The following is a 25,315-nucleotide window of genomic DNA, read 5'->3' on the forward strand; positions in this document are numbered from 1 at the left end:
CTTTCTTTTTTTAACTTTTAAAAAATTTTTGCAGTGCTTTCTTTATGGAAATTGCTGATGATGAATTCTCCTTGTCTTTGTCTAAAAATGTCTAGGATGTCAAGAAGCTGGGCTTTAAAACCTCCGTGAAGCCCCCATATTTTTAGATTGTTGCCAACCTCTCTGAGATGGTCAGCAAGGGTTTGGGAGAGAGGGGAGCTCAGAGGGAGGGGCTGTGCATGTGGGGGCCCTTCTCCACCCTGGGGGGGTCCAGATGCTGAGGGAGCCTGGACTCACCCCCATGTGCTCTGTCCTCTGCAGGTGTCCACTTCCTGCCGCTCGGCCCAGGTTCTCCTGCACTACTTCGTGGGAGCCAATTACTCATGGCTGCTGGTTGAAGGCCTTTACCTCCACACGCTCCTGGAGCCCATCGTGCTTTCGGAAAGGCGGCTGTGGCCCAGATACCTGCTGGTGGGTTGGGGTGAGTGACCTGAACCCCCAGCCTCTTCTCCTGGGGACCTATCAGAAAGTGGGAGCCCAATAGAGCTTTTGGTTGGAGTTAGGGACCAACGGGAGGGAGGTTTTTGGGACAGATAACCCCTCAATCACAAGAGACTCTGAAAAGAAGGCTGTGTGTGTGTGAGTGTGCACACACTCCCATGCACACGTGTACACGCATGTAGACATAAGTGCTGTAGACCCATGCACACGTTCGAAACTTGGGAAGGTTTTGGTAGACTCAGATGACATTCCTCCTACCCTGTCCCCAACTGTATTCATCTACTAGGGCTGCCATAACAAAATACCATAGTCTCTGTGGCTTGAAACACAGATGTTTATTTCTGGAGGCTGGGAACTGTGAGATCACAGTGCCAGGATGGTTGAGTTCTGATGAAGGTCCTCTTCCTGGCTTGCAGACAGCTGCCTTCTTGCTGTAGCCTCACATCATGGCGGAGGGAGAGAGAGCGAGAGAGAGAAAGAGAGCTCTCTGGTCCCCTCTTATATGGACACTAATCCTATCACGATGACCACCCCCTACACACACCTCATCTAAACCTAATTACCTCCAAAGGTCTCATCTCCAAATGTCACCACGTTGGGGGTTAGGGCTTCAACATATGAATTTGGAGGCGACACAAACATTCAGTCCATGTGCCAACTAAGTCTCCAAGATGAGGTCTGGAACCCCTGTTGCCACAAACTCTTGGGGAAGTTGAGGCTGCGGCATTCAGAGGGCATAACTTTGGCCAGTGATTCACGAGGTTTGATAATTGTCTTTGGATTTACTCTAAGCTGCTCTGTGGCATGTGGCAAGTCTGTCCTCCTCTCTGCTTCCTGGTTTCTCAATCAACGGCCCTGTGCCACTGTAGGCCTCTCCAGCTCTCACTGTCCCCAGTTCTATGATGTTTGGGTTTTTATAAGTTTCAACCAGCTGTGCTTGGCCCGTCAGGGTAGTGTAGGCAGTAGGCAAGTGTGGCCAGCCAGCCCTTGACTCCATTTCCGTGTTTTCTCCCAGCCTTCCCGGTGCTCTTCGTGGTACCCTGGAGCGTCGCCCGTGCTCAGCTGGAGAACACAGGGTAGGTAATTCACCTCTTTTTACATTTCCATGAGCTCGCCATTCCCAGATAGGCCCCAATATAAGGAAATATACTATTTTCCCAAAAAGAATATCCACTCCCTTCCATTTTGGCCATCTAGAATATACTTAAGTATGTAGATAAAAGAATCAAATACCTTTCTTGTAGAAACTAGTCTATTAATTTAGTTACACATGCAAATAAACACAAAATTAGCACAAATTAGTACAAAAATTGGCTGCTTAGGTTAGCAGCGACCCTGGGTATATACAAATATAGGTACAAGAATGGTTATGGCATTCACAGTGGGGGAAAAAAGGCAAAACCAATCAAACAAACAAAAAAAACCCCTGAACATCCATCAACAGGGGAATCATCAAACAAATTGTGGCATACCTATATATGGACTATTATAAAACTACTGAAAAAACAAGTTAGTTCTGTACCTTTTGGCTTTTAGGGACTAAACCTCAACAGCGTGTTGTTAAGCTTGTTTCTGCATAATGTGTGTCAGTAATTCCATTTCTTTCCCTCCAAATAGTTACCACCAAAAATCCCCTACACAGACATACCTTGGAGATATTGTGGGTTCAGTTCAGGCCACCACAATAAAGTGAATATCTCAATAAAGCGAGTCACGTGAATGTTTTGGTTTCCCAGTACATGTGAAAGCTATGTTTACACTATACTGTGTATTTGTTAAATATTTGTTAACTATTTGTTAAATAGTAAGACTTGAAAGTAGCAATTACTCCTTGATCCGTGGGCTACTGTATACTATTAAGTGTGCTGTAGCATTATGTCTTAAAAAAAATCTTGATTAAAAATACTTTATTGCTAAAAAAAATGCTAACCGTCATCTGAGGCTTCAGTGAGTCGTAATCTTTCTGCTGGTGGAGGGTCTGGGTGGCTGCTGACTGATCAGAGCGGTGGTTGCTGCAGGTTGGAGGGTCTGCAGCAATTTCTTAAAATAAGACAAAATGACGACGTTTGCCACATCTATTTTTCCTTTTATGAACGATTTCTCTGTAGCATGCACGCTATTTGATAGCATCTTATCCACAGAAGAACTTCTTTCAAGCTTGGAGTCAATCCTTTCAAACCCTGCTGCTGCTTTATCAACTTATTTTATGTAATCTTCTAAATCCTTTGTTGTCTTTCCAACAATCTTCACAACGTCTTCGCCAGGAGTAGATTCCATCTCAAAAAACCACTTCCTTTGCTCATCCATAAGAAGCAACTCCTCATCGGTTTAGTTTTATGATGAGATGGCAGCAATTCAGTCACACCTTCGGGATCCAGTTCTAATTCTAGCTCTCTTGCTGTTTCCACCACATTTGCAGTTAGTTCATCCATTGAAGTCTTGAACCCCTCAAAGTCATCCATCAAGGTTGGAATCAACTTCTTCCACAGTCCTGTTAATGTTTCTTTTTGACCTCTTCCCATGAATCATGAATGTTCTTAATAGCGTCTAGAATGGTGAATCTTTTCCTGAAGGTTTTCACCTTACTTTACCCAGATCCATCAGAGGAGTCAGCATCTACAGCAGCTATAGCCTTACAAAATGTATTTGTTAAATCGGAAGACTTGAAAGTAACAATTACTCCTTGATCCATGGGCTACAGAATGAATGTTGTGTTAGCAGGCATGAAAACAACATTAATCTCATTGTACATCTCCATCAGAGCTCTTGGGTCACCAGTGTATTGTCAATGAGCAGTCATATTTTTGAAAGGAATCTTTTTTTTTCTGAGCAGTTTCTCCCAACAGTGAGCTAAAAATATTCAAGAACTGTTTGCTGCAAGAACCCTAGCTTTCAGCCAATCTCAGCTTTCGACATGCCTTCCTCACTAAGCTTAATCATTTCTAACATTTGATTTAAAATGAGGGATGTGTCACTCTTCCTTTCACTTGAACACTTAGAGGCCTTTGTAGGGTTACTAATTGGCCTAATTTCAATATTTCTGTGTCTCGGGGAATTAGGGAGGCCTGAGGAGAGGGACAGAGATAGGGGAACGGCCGGTTGGTGGAGCAGTCAGAACACACACATTTATTAAGTTCACCATCTCATATGGGCACAGATCATGGCACCCCAAAACAATTACCATAGTAACATCAAAGATCACTGATCACAGATCGCCATAACAAATATAATAACAATGAAAAGCTTTAAAATATTGCAAGAATTAACCAAAATGTGACACAGAGACACGAAGTGAGCAAATGCCTTTGGAAGAGAGTGCCTACAGACTTGCCCGACGCAGGGTTGCACAAACCTTCAATTTGTAAAAAAAAACGCAATATCTGCCAAGTGCAATAAAGTGAAGCACAGTAAAATGAGGTGTGCCTGTAGAATTAAGAATTCATGTTTGTATGAACACGGAGAAAAATGTGGAAGGATACACACCAAGCTAGTAGCACGAAGACCACTTTCCTGGTTAAAAAAAAAAAAGAAGCCCACAGTATCAACCAAATAGGAAGGGATTTGGGCCCTCCCTCCCCCCTCCCAAGTGAGCCTTGAGCGTGAGCATCCTTCTTCCGAGGGCACAGGCCCTTTACCTTCAGCCTTGTCTCAAACGCAAGTCTTCTTTTACTGCTCGCTCTTTGCCACAGGTGCTGGGGAACCAACAGGAATAAGAATATCTGGTGGATCATCCGAGGACCCATGCTGCTTTGTGTAACGGTGAGGACCATCCCACCCTCTTTCCTCTCTGAGCTCAGCAGCTGTGGAGGACCCTGTCCCCTCCCCTGCCGCCCACCAGATTCTCTGGCTCAGAGTGAACCTGGGCCAGATCCTTTGAGATGGAGACGCTGAGCTGTGAGTAGGATCTGTTGAACGAGAAGAAGCAAGTAAGAAACTCCTCCTCGGTGTCGTGTCATGGCAGAAGTAAGTGTGCCATATTATCCCCCCTACCCCCCAAAAAGAAACTTCTCCTTGTTCTGGTTCAGTACCTAAATCCAGGCTTACACTATAAGCCTCCTTCTCGCTGGGTTTTCGAACTATGTAGAGAAACCCGTAATCAGCTCAGTGACCTCATGTCAGCCGGCTGTGATGTGCACAAACCCTGGGGATGCAGGTGCCTTCGGTCCTGGATGAGCCCGGGGAGAGCAAAGCTATGGGCTTGGATTTACCACCATCAGCAGGAGGGAGGGGAGACTAAGGAAGCGTCTTTTAGAGGAGGAAAGCATGCGATCGCTATTAACCCAAAGCTGTGATGGGGGTTCGAGTCAGGAGGTGATGCTGAGACCTTGTGGGAGAAGGCCCTTTATTCCTTAAGGCCCAGAATTTGGGGGGTGCAGAGGGACTGCTCAAGCCGGAGTCCTAAAGCTCCTTTAGATGGTAGCATGTGAGGAAGACATCTGCCAAAGAAGTTCGGGGGAGGGGCAGGGAGATAGCAGACAGTTGGAAGGATGAGCAAGATCCCAGAGGAGGCGGGAGGTCTTCCTGCCTGGACGCAGGGCCAGCAGCCCTGGGCGCCCACCAGCCAGGCACCGCCCACCAGCCAGACACCGCCCTCTCTCTTCTCCAAGGGGTTGCCGGACATTCCGTTTTTGCCATGTTATAGAAATAACCTGGCATTTGTGGTTTCGTGAGAGCAAAAAGGCTTATTTTTAGAGAAGAATGTCAATATTTGTCAATAATTGAAGGGCACTCTCCGCCCAGACCTGAGTGTGCCTGGGAGGGGAAGATGTTCATAAGAAAGGGCAGGAAAACCGAGAGCGTGGAGACGCTCTAAGCGGTGGCCGGGATGCTGCTGGTGATGTCCGCTCCGGTCCTGCCACACGCAGCTGAGAGCGGATGCTCAAAATGACCCCTGACCACGCCCACTGCAAGCGCGGCCTCCCGCCCTGCCTCCCCCACCCCGCCCCTCCCTTCCCCACATCCTCTCCTCTCCAGCCACGCTGCCCCGCTGCGGTCCCGGCCGCAGCTCCTGGCTGGCCACCTCCGCCTCCAATGGCCGGCTGACATTTACTGAGTGCCTCCTACATACCTACTCTTCTAAGCGCTCTGTGCGTATGAACTCATCTCATCTTCCCAACAAGCCCATGAGGTAGGCGCTACTATTGTGTTTCTTTTATTGGCGAGGATGCTGAGGATTGGTCTGAAGTCACAGAGTTAGTCAGTGGGGGCCAGATCTCGGTCCCATCGGGCGACACCAGCACCTGTAACCGCAGCATCGTGCAGCTGCCCCCAAACACTTACTGCCTCCAGCCCCCATGCCTGCAGGACTGTGGGCTTTTCACGCGTTAGTACCTTGCTTTGGACCCTCCTCAGGTTGGAACCGCCTCCCTCCGCCATCTTATCCACCTGGACACCCACCCCACAAACTAGAGATGGTCACACCCTCCTCTGTGTCCTTCCCAGATCCTGTACCGACTTCTGCTATGACCCCAGCAATGTTTTATTGCAAGTATTTGTTTAAAGCCTGTGTGCTGTCACTATAAGCCCTGTGTTTTATTCATCCTGGCGGCCAGCCCAAGCATACGGCAGGCTCTGCAGAAACTTACTCAGTCAATGCTTGTGACCCACACTCCTGGGCCCTGGAAGGTTCTCATGAACCAGGCAGAATGAAGCAGGATGGCCTTCCCTAGGATGGGGTGCAGACTCGCTCCAGCTGGATCCCTGGTGCTTACCCTGCGTGCAGTCTTCCAGAGGCTACATCACTGGTTCTCCATCTTGGTTGCTCTTGGGATCACCTGGGTATCTTGAAAAATTCTTCTTGCACGAGATTTGTGTTTCATTGATCTCAGATGTGGCTTAGGGATTCTAAGGAGAAGCTCAGGTGTGGTCTCCTGAGTGCTTGTTCTGAATTCAGGTTCCCAGGCCCCGCCCCGGACCTGCAGAATCAGAATCTTCATTGCAACAGGATTCCTGGGCACTGGGTGCACAATAATGTTTGTGAAGCTCTGTGCCCACACACCAGCGGTTCTCACAACTGGCTGTGCATTAGAAACATCGTGGTGGCTCATACCCCAGAGGATTTCATCCAAAATTCTGGAGGTGGTACCCGGGCAGTGATTGTAATCCGTGGCCAGGGCTGGAACAATTGCTCTGGACCTCGCTGCTTGGTTGTCCATGGCTGGCTGACCTGTGTGCTCGTTCCTCCAGGTGCTTCCTAGTTCCTAGAGCCACCTTTTCTCCCACCAGGACCAGAGAATGTGCTGTGTCTTTTCATCTTGGATGAAATGACCTTCACCTGCTGTTGCTTCTACAACTCCAGTCGTAGCCAGCTCCACAGAAATGGCCAGAATCACCTTAGCTCACAGTGGTTCCTTGTCCTCCCATCCACACCCCCTCTTCCTCCTGTTCACCCCACAGTGAATGACGCCACCATCCATCTACCAGGTACCCAAGCCGGAAACCTGGGCGCCCTCCTAGCTTCTATCTCCTGCCTCACTGCAGCCTCCAGCCAGACTTCAAGTCTTGTCAGTTCTTCCTCTGAAGGTCACTCCAAGCTTTCTCCTTCTCCTCAATCCGTTGTCATTGTTCTTCTTCAGCCCCTTGGGGTTTCTCATGCAGACCTTTGCAAAAGCCTCCTATTTGGTCTCCCTTCCTCCTTCCTGCCCCTGGCAACGCATCCTCTGTACTGCAGCCAGAGTGGTCTTTCTTGAGCAAAATTGGGCTGTTTCTCTTCTACGTGTGACTTTTTAATGGCTCATTACTGCCCTTGGGCGTGGTTCCAAACTCCTTCATATGGTACGTATTGTCATTCCCATCCAACCACAAGCACCCCGTGCTCCATTTATATGGAGAAATGCACAGTTCCCCCGAACCCATCCTGAAGTTCATGCCTCCTGTGCCTTTGCACACGCTGCCTCTCTGCCTGGAATGCCCACCTGATGGCCCTACATCTGCCTGGTGAACTCTTCCTCCTTGCAGGCTGAACCCTTTATTAAGGCTAAGTGCATGTGCCCTTCAGCAGGGCTCTTGGGGATGGAGGGTTTTAACCCAAAGGAGTAGCTCTAATATAGGCATTTTCGTCTATATAGCGGGCCAGGGGAGGAGGGGCTTGGGGGGAGATGGAGGAGTTAGGGGTACACAAGACCTACCTCTGAGTCCCCACCGTGCTGGCAACCACCTCTGCCAACTTGTAGACCCAGATATGAGCATGGCAGCTGGGGTGGTGCCAAAGAAATGTCCCCAAGAATGGTACATCTGATCATATGCATTCTGTATCATCTAGGACCTGAAAAGGAGCCTTATATGGTTGGGGTCCTAAGTGCCCCACATCTGGTCACAGAATCCAAGAGGAGTTGGCTGGGTTCTTTAAAAATTTCCGACGCTTGCGCGGAACGAGGATTTTTGTGCCTTTTTCTAATCATCTTTCTGCGCACTCCCCAGTCCTCAGACCGCCCTGCTTCCTTATTGGTTATCCTGTATAAATACCCCAAGCTTCTTGCCTTGGGGAGGTGGATTTGAGATGTGTTCTCCTGTCTCCTTGCTTGGCTGCCTTGCAAATAAACCCTCTGTTCGCTGCAAAAAAAAAAAAAAATCCTCCTTCAGCCCCTTTCCTGCTGGTGCACAAATCATGAACAGCCCCATCCAAATGTGATTGCCGACCCCTGTCTTCTGGGGCACCTGGATGGATGGAGGTTCTGTGGTGCACCAGGCTGGTGTTTCATCCCATGGCAGTGAAGAAGCCCAGTGGTTGATGCCTTCGTATAGCCCAGTGGTTGATGCCCATTTTCTCTTGTCTGGTCTCTGGAAGACACAAAGAACAGTGAATCAACAGGCTTCTCATCACAAGCCTTCATTTCCTAGGAGACAGTCCTGGTTGAAATTAATTTACTGAAATATGTGCCTTTCCCGTGTTAGGCTTGCTTTGTAAGAAAAACGCCCGAGTTCAACAAGTCACTAAGCCAAGGACACAACGTTTTCTCTTTGTGATGAAAAACAGATATCCCATTAAATGGGATAAATTACTTGGTTACACTTAGTTTGTATTTAAGTGTTCTGTTACTAAATATTTTTGGCTGGGGATCTCCATTATCCCTGTTGGCTTGTGGATTGGATGAATAGCCTCTTGCCTAAAGCTCTATCCTCTTAGCTTTGTGCATTGATTCTCCCAAGGCCAATAAGACAAGTAATAACGGGTACGTGTTGGATTCTGCAGCTCGTGTTTCAATCTGTGGTTTAAGACAAGGACATCAGTATTGTGCTGGTTCAATGTCTGTAGAGACTTCACTCCATTAATTGTCACCCAACCACCGTCTCTATGGGCTCTTTCTCCATTGCATAGAGGCATTTTAAAGTCTTTTCAATTTTAAAAACAACTGTACCCCAAAACCTCTATGAGCCCTACAATTAAGTTGAGAGACATTATCTCCATTCCGCAGCCCTTGCCAACTACTGTTCTATCAGTCTGCTTCCTTTTGCAGTCAAGTCGCTTCAATGTGGTCTGCACTTGCTGTCTCCTGTCTCCTGCAGCTTCTCTTAAGTGAGCTCCCTGTTGCTAAGTGTGGTCTTATTTTGCCTTAAATTTATTGTAGCATTTAAACCTTTTTAAAATTCTACCCATTGTGAGCTTCCAGGAAACCACTTCCTTGTGGTTCACTCCGACTGCGCTGGCTACTCTTTCTCAATCTCCTTTGATGTCTCCACTTCCTCTACCTTTCCCTTCATTACAAGGTAATTCTCAGAACCCTCTTTTTCTCCCAGTGTCCACAGCCTCCCTGGACAATCTCACCGACTCCAATGGCTCCATGCTCTGACTGGGACCTCCTTGCTGAGGTCCAGACGTAAATATCTCACTGCCTTGGGACATCTCTTGTGTCCAAAACTACTAGATCCCCCCCTCCCCACAACGCTCTTCCTTCTCCATGTGGTCATTCTCTTGGTGAATGGCACTACCACACATTGAGATCTACCATGAAACCTTGGGGTCATCTTTGATCTCCCATCCAGCCGGTAACAAAGGTCATCTGACTCAAACTCCTTAATAATTTCTAATCCATCTCCTCTCCATCACTGAACCACCAGGGCTGCTCTTTACGTCACCTCTCCATCATCCTCCCCAGGAACTCTGAAACCGCCTCCCAGTTGGTCTCCCTTCCTCCAGCTTTGCCTTCATTCAATCTAGTCTCCACGCTTGCTGCTAAAATGATCTTTCTGAAATGCAGACATGCAAATCTGATCAGGTCACTTGCCAGCTTGAAATCTATCATCCCTGTTTTCAGAAGAAAACCCAGACTCCTTAGTGTGACCATGAAAGGCTCTGCAGGACCTGGTCCTCCCTCCCTCTCCAGTCTCACTTCTCATAAACCCTGTTCCCATTCTCCAAGCCCTGCTTACGTTTGACCACTTGCTGTTCTGTGTTTCCAGTGGTCCATGATCTCTCATGAGGTTGCTATCTAGAGGTTGGCCAGGGCTGCAGCCATTTGAAGCCTGGGGCTGGAAGATCAGCTTCCAAGGGGCTCACACACATGCTGGCAAGTGGTGCTGGTTGTTGGTCGGAGGACTCAATCCCCCCACATGGGTCTCTCCACGGGCTGCTTGGGCGTCCTCACAACATGGTGGCTGGTTTTCCCCAGAGAGAAAGGGAGAGAGAGAGAACCAGGTGGAAGCCATCCTTTTGTGGACCTAGCCTCAGAACTCACAGCGTCACTTCTACCATATTCTTTTCATTAGATGCAAATAACTAAACCTAGTTCACATCCCAGAGACAAAAGGCGAATTAGGCTCTGCCTTTTGAAGGGAGAAGTGTCAAAGAATCTGCAGACATATTTTAAAATTTCTACCAAAGCTGATAATCAAGGGTCGCATTTTCCCAGTTCATGACAGCTGTGGAAAGTCATCTAGAGAGTGGAGAACGTGTGCTTTCCAGTGAATTCCATGGCAGCAACAGGTCCTCAAGTTCGACACCAATAGACCTGGAGTTCTTTACAGTGGGAGGCAGTGTGGGATTCTGTTTAAGTGAAGGGAGGGTTGTAATTAGACAAATCTGAATTTAATTAATTACCAGCTCAGCCACTTACTAGCTGTGCAAGCTTGGGAATAGTACTTGTCTCCTCTGTGCCTCTGTTTTCTCATTGTATCATGGAATTAAAATAGTGTGGCTTCCTCAGAGGGTTGTTGTGAGGATTAAATAAAATAATGTATGGAAAGTTAGCCCAGTGCCTGGCATGGTAAGTACTCAGTACCTGTTAATTAAAAATAATAATGTAGAAAGAGAAGTTAAGGAAACACTCCCATTGACCATTGCAACAAAAAGAATAAAATACCTAGGAATAAACCTACCTAAGGAGGCAAAAGACCTGTATGCAGAAAACTATAAGACACTGATGAAAGAAATCAAAGATGATACAAACAGATGGAGAGATATACCATGTTCTTGGATTGGAAGAATCAATATTGTGAAAATGACTATACTACCCAAAGCAATCTGCAGATTCAATGCAATCCCTATCAAATTACCAATGGCATTTTTCACAGAAGTAGAACAAAAAATTTTACAACTTGTATGGAAACACAAAAGACCCTGCATAGCCAAAGCAACCTTGAGAAAGAAAAACGGAGCTGGAGGAATCAGGCTCCCTGACTTCAGAAAGCTACAAAGCTACAGTAATCAAGATAGTATGGTACTGGCACGAAAACAGAAATATAGATCAATGGTACAGGATAGAAAGCCCAGAGATAAACCCATGCACATATGGTCACCTTATCTTTGACAAAAGGGGCAAGAATATACAATGGAGAAAACATAGCCTCTTCAATAAGTGGTGCTGGGAAAACTGGACAGCTACATGTAAAAGAATGAAATTAGAACACTTCCTAACACCATACACAAAAATAAACTAAAAATGGATGAGAGACCTAAATGTAAGGCCAGACACTATAAAACTCTTAGAGGAAAACATAGGCAGAACACTCTATGACATAAATCGCAGCAAGATCCTTTTTGACCCACCTCCTAGAGTAATGGAAATAAAATAATAAACAAATGGGACCTAATGAAACTTAAAAGTTTTGGACCGCAAAGGAAACCATAAACAAGACGAAAAGACAAGCCTCAGAATGGGAGAAAATATTTGCAAACGAAACAACTGACAAAGGATTAATCTCCAAAATATACAAGCAGCTCATGCAGCTCAATATCAAAAAAACAACCCAATCCAAAAATAGGCAGAAGACCTAAATAGACATTTCTCCAGAGTAGACATACAGATTGCCAACAAACACATGAAAAGATGCTCAACATTACTAATCATTAGAGAAATGCAAATCAAAACCACAATGAGGGGGCTTCCCCAATGGCACAGTGGTTAAGAATCTGCTTGCCAATGCAGGGGACACGGGTTTGATCCCTGGTCTGGGAAGATCCCACATGCCAAGGAGCAACTAAGCCCGTGCGCCACTACTACTGAGCCTGCGCTCTAGAGCCTGTGAGCCACAACTACTGAGCCCACGTGCCACAACTACTGAAGGCAGTGCACCTAGAGTCCATGCTCTGCAACAAGAGAAGCCACCACAATGAGAAGCCTGCGCACCGCAATGAAGAGTAGCCCCCGCTCGCCACAACTAGAGAAAGCCCGCGTGCAGCAATGAAGACCCAACACAGCCAAAAATAAAATAAATAAATAAATTAAAAAGATATAAATAAATTTATTTGAAAAAAAAAAAACACAATGAGGTATCACCTCACAACGGTCAGAATGGCCATCATCAAAAAATCTACAAACGATAAATGCTGGAGAGGGTGTGGAGAAAAGAGAACCCTTCTGAACTATTGGTGGGAATGTAAATTGTTACAGCCACTATGGAGAACAGTATGGAGGCTCCTTAAAAAACTAAAAATAGAACTACCATATGACCCAGCAATCCCACTACTGGGCGTATACCCTGAGAAAACCATAATTCAAAAAGATACATGAGGGCTTCCCTGGTGGAACAGTGGTTAAGAATCCACCTGCCAATGCAGGGGATTGGCAGGGACACGGGTTCAAGCCCTGGTCCGGGAAGATCCCACATGCTGTGGGGCAACTAAGCCCGTGCGCCACAACTACTGAGCCTGCGCTCTAGAGCCTGCAAGCCACAACTGCTGAGCCCACGTGCTCCAAATACTGAAGCCCACGCGCCTAGAGCCTGTGCTCCGCAACAAGAGAAGCCACTGCAATGAGAAGACCGTGCACCACAACAAAGAGTAGCCCCTGCTCACCACAACTAGAGAAAGCCCGTGCACAGAAAGAAGACCCAATGCTGCCAAAAATAAATAAAATAAATAAATTTAAAAATATATATATATGTACCACAATGTTCACTGCAGCCCTATTTACAATAGCCAGGACATGGAAGCAACCTAAGTGTCCATCGACAGATAAATGGTTAAAGATGTGGCACATATATACAATGGAATATTACTCAGCCATAAAAAGGAATGAAACTGAGTTATCTGTAATGAGGTGGATGGACCTAGAGTCCGTCATACAGAGTGAAGTCAGAAAGAGAAAAACAAATACTGTATGCTAACACATATATATGGAATCTAAAAAAAAAAAAACGGTACTGATGAACCTAGGGGCAGGGCAGGAATAAAGACGCAGACGTAGAGAACAGACTTGAGGACACGGGGAGTGGGAAGGGTAAGCTGGGACTAAGTGAGAGAGTGGCATGGACATATATACACTACCAAATGTAAAATAGATAGCTAGTGGGAAGCAGCCACATAGCACAGGGAGATCAGCTCGGTGCTTTGTGATCATCTAGAGGGGTGGGGTAGGGAGGGTGGGAGGGAGACGCAAGAGGAAGGGGATATGGGGATATATGTATACGTATAACTGATTCACTTTGTTATACAGCAGAAATTAACACACCATTGTAAAGCAATTATACTCCAATAAAGACGTTAACAAAACAAATTAAAAAAATAAAAATAATAATGTAAACTTCCATCTGCCTTTCTCAGACAGCTGCTGGGTCTCCTGGAGGCAGAAGAATAAACTAGGTGGCTTTTTAGGGTCCTTTCTAGGCTCTCAGTTGAGATGGCCTTAGGGAGAGTGGGGATTTCCCTGACCACTTGCCACCTGACCAGCTGACTACCAAACTGCCCCTGATTTCCCTGGACAAGGGTCTGATGGCAGGTCCAGGGTGACCTTGATATTCCTAGCCACATGGAGTCCATCACTTACTCATATCTGTGTTTTTTTCAAGGTCAATTTCTTCATCTTCCTGAAAATTCTCAAGCTTCTCATTTCTAAGCTCAAAGCTCATCAAATGTGCTTCAGAGATTATAAATACAGGTGAGTGGCCTGAGGTCAGTACCCAAGAGCCCAAGATTATTTTTACCCCTTTTGGGTGTTCTGGCTAATGTCCCAGGAAGGGGGGAACATTGCATCAGTATGTTTATCTCCTGACACAAGGGTGTCAGCAAGAGCCCCTCTGAAAAAGGTGTCGTGGGATCATGTAGGGCTTTTGCCAAAGACAAGGACCTTCTGAGCCCATGAAAATGAAGTCAGTGGTGAGTAGTAAAGGGCACACACATTCCCCAGCAGGACACTTGGCACTGTGCTTCAAACAAAAGGTAAATAGGATGGGGACCCCATCTGGGAGGAGCACACATTCTGACTCGCCGAGGGCCGGGATGTGGGTGTGGAACGTGAGTCCGGGGGGCTGATGCTGGCGTTGACCCCAGACTGACCTTCGGCAAGTTGCTTGGCCTCCCCGGGTCTGCTTTCTGGTATGTCACGTGGGGGCGTCACCCCAGAGCCATCCTCTGCCTGCGATGAGGATTAAAGGAGGTCCTAGTTACACCTCTCCCAATCTAATCAGATGTGGTGAGTGGTATTTGCCCCGGGTGTCCAGACCCCAAATCCTATCAACCTAACCCCCACCACCCCCAGGAGTTCCAGAAGGGTAAACACACACCGTTCAGGACCAGGCAAATATGTACGGTATTGGCTCTAATATTGCGCAACCTGCCCCTGGCCCTGGGACACTTGGGCTGGCCTGGACCACACAGAGCTACGCCGTCTTTCTCGGCGCCTCTGGCTGAGCCTCCAAGTGGCTGACAGCCTCTCTGGCCCTTTTCCCAAGGCTCAGCCTCCCACCACCCTGTGAGGATGGAGGTCCAGGGCCAAGAGCAGGGCTTCTCCCACCTACCCTGCCTGGGTCCATTTAGGGAGGGAATCTTCTCACTAACCAGGCACAGGGGAAACCCAGGCACCACGGAAACCCAGCAGGGGACAGCGCTCCCGGGAGACAGAAACGGGGCAGACGAATGCCAAGGCACCTCTTTCCACACAGACTGAGAGCCTAAACCCTGTAGGCCATTTTGTGCCTCCAAAGCCCACCACGTACTGCTGAGGCCATCCCCGAGCTTCAGACCCACAGTGGCCCCTACGATAGTTTTCCATCTTGGCTATTTTAAGTATCACCAGACAGCCGGCCAAAAGCCCTGATTTGTGAGCTCTTCTACTGGATATTTGATTCAGTAACTGAGGGATGGAGCCCCACACAGGGACTTCTTACAGGAGAGTTCCTAGAAGATTCTGATACACAGCCAGAGTTGGGGCACCACGGGACCAGATGTTCTAGTGAAATAATGCATGGAGTTTTCTGGTCAGGCCATGGCAAATGTGTTTCTAAGCAGCCTTGACATCATCTTTTCCAGGCTCTTCTCTAGAGTAATCCAAGACGGTGGCTCTCACACTTTTTAAAATAATTAATTAATTAATTAATTAATTAATTTTTGACTACATTGGGTCTTTGTTGCTGCACACACGCTTTCTCTAGTTGCAGCAAGCAGGGGCTACTCTTCGTTGTGGTGCATGGGATTCTCACTGCGCTGGCTTCTCTTGCTGAGAAGCACAGGCTCTAGGCATGGGACTTCAGTAGTTGTGGCACGTGGGCTCAGTAGTCGTGGCTTGCGGGCTCTAGAGCGCAGGCTCGGTAGTTGTGGCACACGGGCTTAGTTGCTCCGTGGCATGTGGGATCTTCCCGGACCAGGGCTTGAACCCGTGTCCCCTGCATTGGCAGGCAGATTCTTTTTTTTTTTTTTTTTTTATGGCTGTGTTGGGTCTTCGTTTCTGTGCGAGGGCTTTCTCTAGTTGTGGCAAGCGGGGGCCGCTCTTCATCGCGGTGCGCGGGCCTCTCACTATCGCGGCCTCTCTTGTTGCGGAGCACAGGCTCCAGATGCGCAGGCTCAGTAATTATGACTCACGGGCTCAGTTGCTCCGCAGCACGTGGGATCTTCCCAGACCAGGGCTCGAACCCGTGTCCCCTGCATCGGCAGGCAGACTCTCAACCGCTGCGCCACCAGGGAAGTCCCTCTCAAACTTTTCTGATCACGTGTCTCTATTAGTAAAGAATGATGTCACTCATCATATATATACATGGTCTACTGAACGACTACATACGTGATACACCAAAATAAAGAGAATTATAAAGGATCGATAAAAATTTAACATACACAGAACTTCTATTATCCTCTCTTATTATATATTCTTCCAACACCAAATGGATTTCCTTGTACAGCCCTGAAGTGTGCACACCCAGTTAGGAGGCAATTATCTCAGGAAGTGTAAATCAAGATACTGGGGAGACCTTCATGGCTGAGAGGTGATTCAGGACAGCTATTTTGGGGAGAGACAGAGTAACCCTGCCTGGCGTAAACGATCTGTCTGGAAACTTCCCCATCCTTATTCAAGGTAAAAGCTTGAAAAGAGGAACCTGGGTGCCTGCCTACCTGGAGGCCTCCCAGCGTGAGACACCTCACCTTGGCGAGCTTGATATCTACCACCTGGGGACTGTCCTGGGGAGACTTTGGCTGAGAGTGGCCCAAGTGGCTGAGACTTTGGAGGGCTAAGTCTAACTGAACTCACAAGAAACTGATATACAAACCAGACTATACAATTATCCATTCTTAGATTCTGTGAAAAGTGGGAGTGGGACCTTCCTGCTAGTGCCTGCACTCCTCGTAAAGTTGACACCAGAAGATCCAGAAATCCCAAGCAGTCACCAGAATGCTGCTTGGTGATCACGTCATCAAAGTAAAATGGTTGGTGTTGAAGGATCACTGACGGTGGCCTGAGAAACCACCACTGCCCTGTGGTGCACCCGTCCCGGTGAGAGGGAGGTTCATTCCCCAGAGTCTCCACCCATAGGGCCAGATGAGTACTGAGAACTTCCTGCTTCTTTGTGACTTTCCCTGCCATTTTGGTTGGCCATCTGCTTTCTGTTTATTCTTTCTCCATGCAGAGTGCAATACAATTGATGAGTGTATGCTTATTAATTAGCAAAAAGTCAGGGCTCTGTCTCTTAGGACACACCCAGGCCACCTTATTTTACTCTCTGGGCCAGGGAATCCTACAGCGTCGAGAAGCACATTTGCCCATCTCTCTGTCACGGCAGTGCTAACTTCCTCATTTCTAAGTTCTGGGAAGGCTGCTTCCCGTCACCCCAGCGGGTCATGAAGCACCCCCAGCTCACACTGCCCTCCTCCACGTTGAAAGGTTCTCCTCTTCCACGTCCCCTTCCATTAGGGCCCCCTGCTAGGGTAAGGAGGAAGGGGCAATGGGGCCCAAATGCGTTTTGTCCTAACTGGTAGGAGCAGCCCGGCCTACAACTCTCCCAGATTTTGAAAACTTTCAGAATGTAGTTCTCAGGATTTGCACACCCCCCCCAACCCCGCTGCCCAGGAGTATATTTTAGGAAAGTTTAAATTAAACACACTTAGACCTTGCCAAAGAGGCAAGTTGCTAGGAGCTGGAGAACCTTTTGTAGTCCTAGCCCTCATCCCCCGGCTTCTACCATTCAAGAAGGAAACTGTAACCAGCCCAGCTGCCTGCCTGGTCTGGACAGGGACAGCTGAGCCAGGCCTGGAGGAGGAGCAACGTCCCCGGATTGTGGACAGACATCAGTGGCCCCTCAGCTTGGAGGGAGCTCTCTGTCCTTTGTGGTTCCCAGCATGGAGGTGGCTCTCTCCTCCTAGAGAAACGATCTTAACTTTCCGTGTGATGCGTGGGGCAGAACTCTTAAGGAACCTATAAAGGAGAATCATTTCTTAACATGCTAAACCCCAGACCCCTTTCTGAAAGAACTTTCAGAAAAATGTCACACATGGAAGGAAAATAATCCAAGTCACTGAGGTTGTGAGCAACTTGAGGACAGGGACAGATTCTTTTAAAATGGTGATAGCTACATGCTATTGATTGCACATCATGTATCGGGTACCATTTATTCTGAGGGTTGGCCCCATGTTATTTAATCCTGACAATGACACTGTCAGCAGTTATTAGTAATAATATTTTTATTATTATTTTAACATTTCATATGATATTATTAGTAGTATAATCCTCATTTTTACAGATAGAGAGGTTAAATAATTTTCCCAAGGCCACATCGCTAGTCATTGGCGGTGCTGGGATTTGAACCCAGGCCCCAGGTACTGTCTGTCCCCGTGTCTCGTTGCCTTTGGCCCCAGCTCCTCCTCCTCACTGTACTCGCTCATATGTCCAGAGCAGATGCCCAATATTTGTTGAAGAGCTAACCGACAGCAATAAACTAAACCATTTAAATAAACAAATGACTGTAGATGAAAAACAGGCATAAACACAGCTCATAAGAGGATACTGCTATAGATATTTATGGATTTTCATCTGAAAAGAGACGCAAATAGTCCTTTGTCCACGGAGAATTTAGAATCAGGTGAGGAGTGGGAAATTCCTTCTGACATCCACCCAGAGAGGTGGCAGTTACTAGAATGGCCCAAAACCTCATAAAAAGATGGTCATTCCTTAAAAATTCTCCTGTACTAAGTGTGGGATCCTAGATTGGATTCTGGAATGTGAAAAGGACATTAGTGGAAAAACTGGTGAAATCTGGGTAAAGTCTGGAGTATTGTTACTGGCCATATGCCAACGTTAGTTTCTTAGTGTTGCCAAAGGTACCATGGTTCTGTAGGGTTTTAACATTAGGGGAAACTCAGTGAAGGGTATGTGGGAACTCTCTACATGATCTTTGCTACTTTTCTGTAGCTCTAACATTATTCCAAAATGAAAAGTTTATTTTAAAAGCATAGTGTAGTAGCATGGCCCCAAGAATAAGCTGATGGTAAGACATGGGTCTGCATGTAAGTATGTGTCATTAAAACCCATATAACGCAGAGCAAGGGTCGCAGACTCACACACTTGCAAGGGCCAAGGAGGCTGGTTGGGTTGGAGAATGCGTGTTCCCTCTAAAGGCTGTAGCCGACGATTGCCAAGCAGGAACTGGGGCCCAGCATGGCCAGATCTCCCCATTTTTCAAAGGAAGCTGAAGATCTGGACCCCTTTGCTTGAAATCACCTTAGTTTTTAAGGTTGGCTCCAATAGCAAAAATCACTACCTAGCATAAGCAAAGACTGTCTGCAGGTCAACTACAACCCATGGTTGCCACTTGGCAACCTCTGAGCTACAGGGTATTAAAACACTCCTGGAAATTAGACAAACAAGCAAAACCCAGAACTCTTGAAATAGTCTCTCCTTGGGAACACCTTAATGTTGCTAAGTGAGTGTGCACGAGTGAGTGTGGGTGTGCAAGTGTGAGCTCGGCTCAGGAGAACCACGTAACCAGGGCCTGTGTCTCAGACTCCCCACTCCTCGGCCTCCCCTTGACCATCGAGGCCCTGGGACGCTCGGCCCATATGCTCGGGGGGAGTCCCTCCCCTTGGTGACTCCTGCTCAACTCTTATAGGCTTGAGGTCCTTTCAGGGCACAAAGGTGAGGTTTTTTGTTTCGGTGATAACACTGCATCTGAATGACCCTCACAGAGGCAGCATGTTTGGGTCACCCATTACTGTGTAGCAAACTCCCCCCAAACTTCATGGCTTGAATCAGTAACTATGTTATTATCTTGAATGATTCTGTAAGCTGGGCCGTCTGGACTCAGCAGGGTGAACCTTTTGATGCATGTCATCTTTGAATGGAGCTGCAAACATCTGAAGGCTTGATTTGGGCCAGAACGTCCAAGATGCAGGCTTCATAGTAAGCGCTTTCTCTTGCATGAAGTTAAACCTTCTTGAAGATACTGCCCATGAGGGGCGGCTGACCCTCTCTGTTTCCACACCTTTAATTCCATAGGGCTTTTATTCAGTGGGGAGGAACCTTCTCCTAGTTTGGTCCTTTAAGACAAGGACTTGGGCTAAAAAAATCATCAAATTTAAGCTCTTTTTTTCCCAATGTGTATCAGACAGTAGCTTTGTTTATGCCCTGGATATGAGTCACCTTTGCTAATGTAGTTAGTTTGAAATCAAGAAGCAGCTCAATGGTGAAGAGCGGTTGTTCCCAAACGTGGCTGCTTGTCAGGATCTGTGGGGGGGTCCCTTAAAGATTCTCACTCCCAGAGTCTAACCTCCAGAGGTTTTGATTCAGGGGGTTGACACTGGGGCTCAGGAAGCTATATAGAGAGAGAGCCAACCAATAAGAATACATCTATTTTAAAAGCTCCATAAGGAATTCTAATAGTCGGTCCACTTGGGAACCACCAGCATGCGGTATGGAATGTTTGGGTCCCAGCTGTGCATTTGCACGTGGGTGGTACAAAGGAATGTTTGTCTTTTTTGTGTAGAGTGTATACAACGGCAAGCTTCCACACAGCGCTTTTTACGAGGAAGAGCAGCTTCTCATTTCCTGCTGCCCTTGCTATCACCAGGGTTGGGGGCAGCTTGGGGGCAGATGATGAAATCCTGCTTGGAGTGTGCAAGGCCTGAGTGTGAGGTCAGAAGCCCCACTTCCAGGCTGGGAGGTACCACTTAGTGGCTGCGTGACCCTGGGCAAGTCATTTTCTTTCCCTTCTCAGGCTCCGTTAAAGCACTGACAATGGAAGTCCCAAATAGATAAAGAGGTAGAGACACCTGCTAGCCAGGTAATGGGAAACTTGTCAAACCTGGTAGGGGATGTAATGTCCTATGGTGACAGCCATGTGCGTGGAAATCTATCCATCAAACAAAACGTTAAGATCTGTAGGTATATCATTATATGGAGGAATCCATTCATTCATTCATTCATTCATTCATTCATGCAATTCATGTTTTCTGAGCATCTTCCATGAGTCAGGTGCGGGGATGCATCAGTGAACAAGACCACACTGGCCCTTCAGGCATTTGACGTGTAGCCAAGGAGACAAACAGGAAAATCAACTATTTATCAATGCCATTAGAGCTACAATAAAGGATGCAGAGAAGAGCAGGAAATGTTGCCTGTTCCCAAGGTGGCTTTCATGACACGTATTTGATTGCTATTTGCAGATTGGCCAAGTCCACGCTGGTCCTCATTCCTTTATTGGGTGTTCATGAGATTCTCTTCTCTTTCATCACTGACGATCAAGTTGAAGGATTTCCAAGATATATACGACTCTTCATTCAGTTGACTCTGAGCTCCTTCCACGTAAGTTGACGTCTGAACAAGGATGCCTTGGCTTTGGAGAAAACAAAATGCCCTTGATCCAAACACACTCGAAATTGCGAGAGCCCGAAGATGGAAAGAGAGTTCTGGTATCAGTAGGATTTATCGGCGAGGGCCTTTGGCATTAGAAGGGTGTGGAGATGGAAATGTTGCTTTAATCCTGCCAGCGTGACTCGGTGACTAAGAAGGGAAAAGTGGTTTGTTTCCTGCACTATAATAGTTGGTGTGACTCACAATCATATTCACCGTGTCAGCATGAAGCCTTTTATTAAGCGCCTACTTTTGCTGGGTTCTCTGCACAGTTTGTGCAAAATGAACAGTGAGTAGAGACCAGGAGGCTCTCGGGACTTTGACAGATGTGTGTGGGCTGAAACTAGGAACAGGAGGCCACCTGTGGTGAAGGTACCTTGGTGTTTTGGTTATCCGTGGCTTAAATTGTCATCCATTACTTAGCAGATTAAAATGACAGTAATTTTTATTATTTCTCATGATTCTGGGGGTCAAGAATCCAGGTAGGACATAGTAGGCATGTCTCACCTCTGCTCCAGGGATGCTTGCCGGGGCTGAACTTTCTAGATGACTTCTCCACTCATATGTCTGGAGCCTAAGCTGCGAAGGCTCAGATGGCTGAGACTGGCTGGAGTGGCTTTATCTGGGTCAAAATAAATTTCATCGAATCCCCACACTCACCAAGGGCCCAGGGGACAGAGCCTGAGGTATGGCAGGGGCAACTGGACGATGGCTCTTTTCACCTTCTGTTAGAGCTGAATTGCATGTGGCTTTGAACGGAGACAGACCACCCACTGGTAACTTTTTTTCATTTTGAAACCATGTTTAATTTATTTCAATCTTTTGGGGGATTTCAAAGGCTAAAGTTTAGTCACTTGGGTTTCCTAGGTTGCTTGGTCTTAATCTTCTTTAAAAAGTAATCCCAAATTAGAAACAACAACAACAAAACAAAATATTACAGCTGTTATGTCAGTAGTATTTGGTGGCCTTTTTTCCTCTGAGGACTTGATCGGTCATGTGACCCCTTGATCAGCTGATCTCACACACCCAAGGCCAGCTGAAGATAAGACGCTCATGCAGAGCTTTGTGGGACAGATTTCTTTGTAGGACAGATCCTAGCCTATCAGACTCCCTGGCAAGGGAGCATGTTTGGGTCACCCATTACTGTGTAGCAAACTCCCCCCAAACTTCATGGCTTGAATCAGTAACTATGTTATTATCTTGAATGATTCTGTAAGCTGGGCTGTCTGGACTCAGCAGGGTGAACCTTTTGATACATGTCATCTTTGAATGGAGCTGCAAACATCTGAAGGCTTGATTTGGGCCAGAACGTCCAAGACAGCTCATTCACACGGCTGGACGTTGACATGGGCTGTTGGCTGGGAGCTCAGCTGGGGCTATCGATTAGGAACCTAAGTTCTCCATGTGGCCTCTCCACGTATCTTGTGCATCTCAGAGCATGGCAGCTGGACTCTAGGAGTATCCCAAGAGCAAGTGCTCTAAGAGGCAGGAAGCAGACATTTCCAACCCTCTTAAGGCAAAGGCTCGGAAGTCCCAGAATGTCACTTCTACCACATTGTGCTGGCAGAAGGAGTCACAAGGACATCCCAGATTCAAGGGGAGGGAAGATATGGTCCATCTCTTGATGTGAAGGGTCACATATGCCTACCAGGAGGGGAGAAATCCTTGGGGCCATCTCTGGAGACCAGCTACCACACTGATCGTTTGGTCCTGCAGCAGCCTGAGCTCTGCTCCCTGCCAGGCACCACCGAGGAAGGCAAGGAATCAGAGCAGCTCTGCAGATGGAGCTAGAAACACACTTAGGAGCTTGTGCCTGGACAGAGGCCACGCACCTTCTGAACACCCCCACGCTGCTCCCCTCCAGCCCGCCAGGCAGAGGTGGGAGCACGGGTGGGCAGATGTGCAGGTGCACATCCAGTGGGTCATATCTTAGTGACTCCACCATAGAAATTAGCACTGGACCCAACAGCTTCCTTTCCTTGCTGCTTTAGGGAACCCTTCACTCTCCCAAGGGCTTATTGCTTAGAGAATTTCACCAGCCTCCTGCTGTCAAGGGATCTTTGGAGATACTGCCAAGTGGTGGTGACATACGGAGTGAGAGCCATCTGTTCGTGGGACCGCTCCCTTCACACTCGCTTCGTCTAGAATGAGAGTCACCAGACTCCAGGATGTTCCTCAGACCATGACTCAAGAACCTGAAAAAGTGAAAGACACACTGGTGATGAGGAATCCTATTTTACCCAACTCATTTGTGAGACTTCTGGCACACTGAAAGCACGCCCACCCCCTTCCAATAGCTGGCAGTGAAAAGACCAGATAAAGGTGGTCTTCTGGTTGGGGGAAGGGGGCGGGGAGGGACAGATAATAACCAAGTTGACAAATGAAGAACAATTCTGGTTATTTATATTCTAAAGACTATAAAATAGAGAAGTGTGATTGTGACTGGAACGGCTACCAAAAAGTGAGTGGTGGGGAAAGACTTCGCTTTTAGGAGATATTTGAGCTATGACCTGAATTTTGAGAAGCCAGTTACGCAGAGATTTGAGGAAAGAATGGTCCAGAGAACAGAAAGTGTGACAACGGGACCTGAGGAAGAAACGAGCTGATAGCCAGTCTCCAATATGACCCCCGGTCATCTTCGCCTCCTGGTTTTCACAGACTTGAGTAGTGCCCTCTCACACAGAATAGGGTTGACCTGTGCGACCATTAGAGTATTGTGGACATGAAAGTGTGTGATGTTTGAGGCTAGGACATAAAAAGGGTTGCAGCCCCCGCCTTGCTCCCTTGGGTCACGCCCTCTGGGTGAAGCCAGCTGCCATGTCGTGAGGACACATAAGAAGTTCGATGGAGGTTTCCTACCAACAACCAGCACCAACTTGCCAGGCGTGTGAGCTGTCTTGGAAGCAAGTCAAGCCTTCAGACACCTGAAGTTCCAGCCAACAACTTGAGTGCACCCAGAAGAATGACCCTGAGCGGGAACACCCAGCCAAGCCATGGCCAGGCTCTTGGCCCATAGGAAGTACGGGAGATGATAAATCTTTATTGTTTTGACCCACTTAGTTATACAGCAACCTAATACATTAGCTTGAGATGCTGAAGGCACCCAGAAGGCCCGTGTGGCTGGAATATAGTAGCTGAGGGGAAGCGTGGTACAAGGTGAGGTCAGTGACACAGACACAAGGCCACATCGCCTTAGCTCCTCCTGTGGTTAGGATATTGTATTTTAATCTAAGTGTGATGGTAACCCCCAGGCATGAAATGATCTATCTTTTCGAAAGAAATATTCTGACAAGAGAAAAGGGTATTTACTATCTCACAAAAACGAAAATTTCAGGACCAGGTGTAGCTGGATCCAGGTACTCAAACAGTATCATCAAAATCTATCTCTGACCATCTCCAGCCTCTGCTTTTCTCTATGTTGGCTTTATCCTCAGACGTGCACTCTCCACGTAGCTGGGAAGATGCCCTTGAGTGTCTCCAGACTAACTTTGACTATAAAGTTGGCAAAAGCAGGGAAGAGGGTGCAACTTTCTCTTCTTTCCTGGTGAAAAGAACTGAGATTGGGCTTGCTTGGGTCACATGACCATTTGGGCTGTTTATTGTGGTGATGGCCCTCCTAGAACATGAGGACCACATGATTGACAGCCCTGCCAGAAGCCCAGGGAGTAGGGGAGGGTCAGGAAAGGATGCAAATCAGGCAAAAAAAATTAGCCTTTGCCCACTATGGACAAATAGAAGTTGGACAGTCACCTTGTACAGTATTTATATAATTGAATGAATGATGTAGAACCTTTAGGGTTTAATCATCATTGACCTACGAGCATGTAAGCAAATGCCTAGGCTGATGTGGGTGGTGAGTGTCAAAGTAGGAAGAGACCCCATGGAAATCCGAGTTAACGTAATCATTATGATTCACTCTAGTTAGTACAAGCAAGTAGCTGCCTGCCTCTTGTAGGGGCTACTAGGACTAGGGCCGGTCTGTGGACTTTCCAAGTAACTGTCAGACACACCTTCTACTGAGTCAAGCTTCACGCCACCTCTTCCTTTCATTCCAGGGACTACTCGTGGCCTTGCAGTATTGCTTTGCCAATGGAGAGGTACGTTTTCCATGCTGCCATCCTAGCTCCCTGCGAGGCTGGGGCTGGCATCCTACTGCCCCTGGAGAGTTCGGTTTACATGATGGTGCCATGGGGGGGTGTGCAGTGACCAGCACGTCCTGGGACAAATGGGTACCATAGACATCCAGTAGAGAGAGCAGCAGGCATCTGAGACTGATGGGGAAACGTATTGGGATGAGTTTTCTTTTCAGAACCCAACCATGGCCCCGCTGGAGCTGCACTGGGAGTATCAAA

At 47.3% G+C, this 25,315-nt stretch overlaps 1 protein-coding gene and 1 long non-coding RNA gene across 4 annotated transcripts in view; one reads left to right on the plus strand and one right to left on the minus strand.

Annotated features, from left to right (window-relative positions):
- GLP2R (glucagon like peptide 2 receptor) overlaps window positions 1-25,315 on the plus strand; it is a 53,497-nt gene that overhangs the window by 23,348 nt on the left and 4,834 nt on the right. For all 3 annotated transcript variants that reach the window (XM_082441399.1, XM_082441398.1, XM_082441400.1), the window contains 6 exons: window positions 301-460; window positions 1,496-1,556; window positions 4,170-4,239; window positions 13,705-13,793; window positions 20,777-20,915; window positions 25,019-25,060. In XM_082441399.1, coding sequence (XP_082297525.1) covers window positions 301-460; window positions 1,496-1,556; window positions 4,170-4,239; window positions 13,705-13,793; window positions 20,777-20,915; window positions 25,019-25,060 — 561 coding nt within the window. The remainder of the gene's footprint in view (window positions 1-300; window positions 461-1,495; window positions 1,557-4,169; window positions 4,240-13,704; window positions 13,794-20,776; window positions 20,916-25,018; window positions 25,061-25,315) is intronic.
- Window positions 5,459-25,133, minus strand: LOC309650298. Its single transcript, XR_014257512.1, has 3 exons — window positions 24,974-25,133; window positions 14,192-14,270; window positions 5,459-8,259 (listed from the first exon to the last, which is right to left on the minus strand). It is a non-coding gene; the product is annotated as an uncharacterized lncRNA (long non-coding RNA).

Source organism: Balaenoptera physalus (genome assembly GCF_965194825.1).
Source record: "Balaenoptera physalus genome assembly, chromosome: 20".
In the NCBI taxonomy this organism is placed as follows: Eukaryota; Metazoa; Chordata; class Mammalia; order Artiodactyla; family Balaenopteridae; genus Balaenoptera; species Balaenoptera physalus.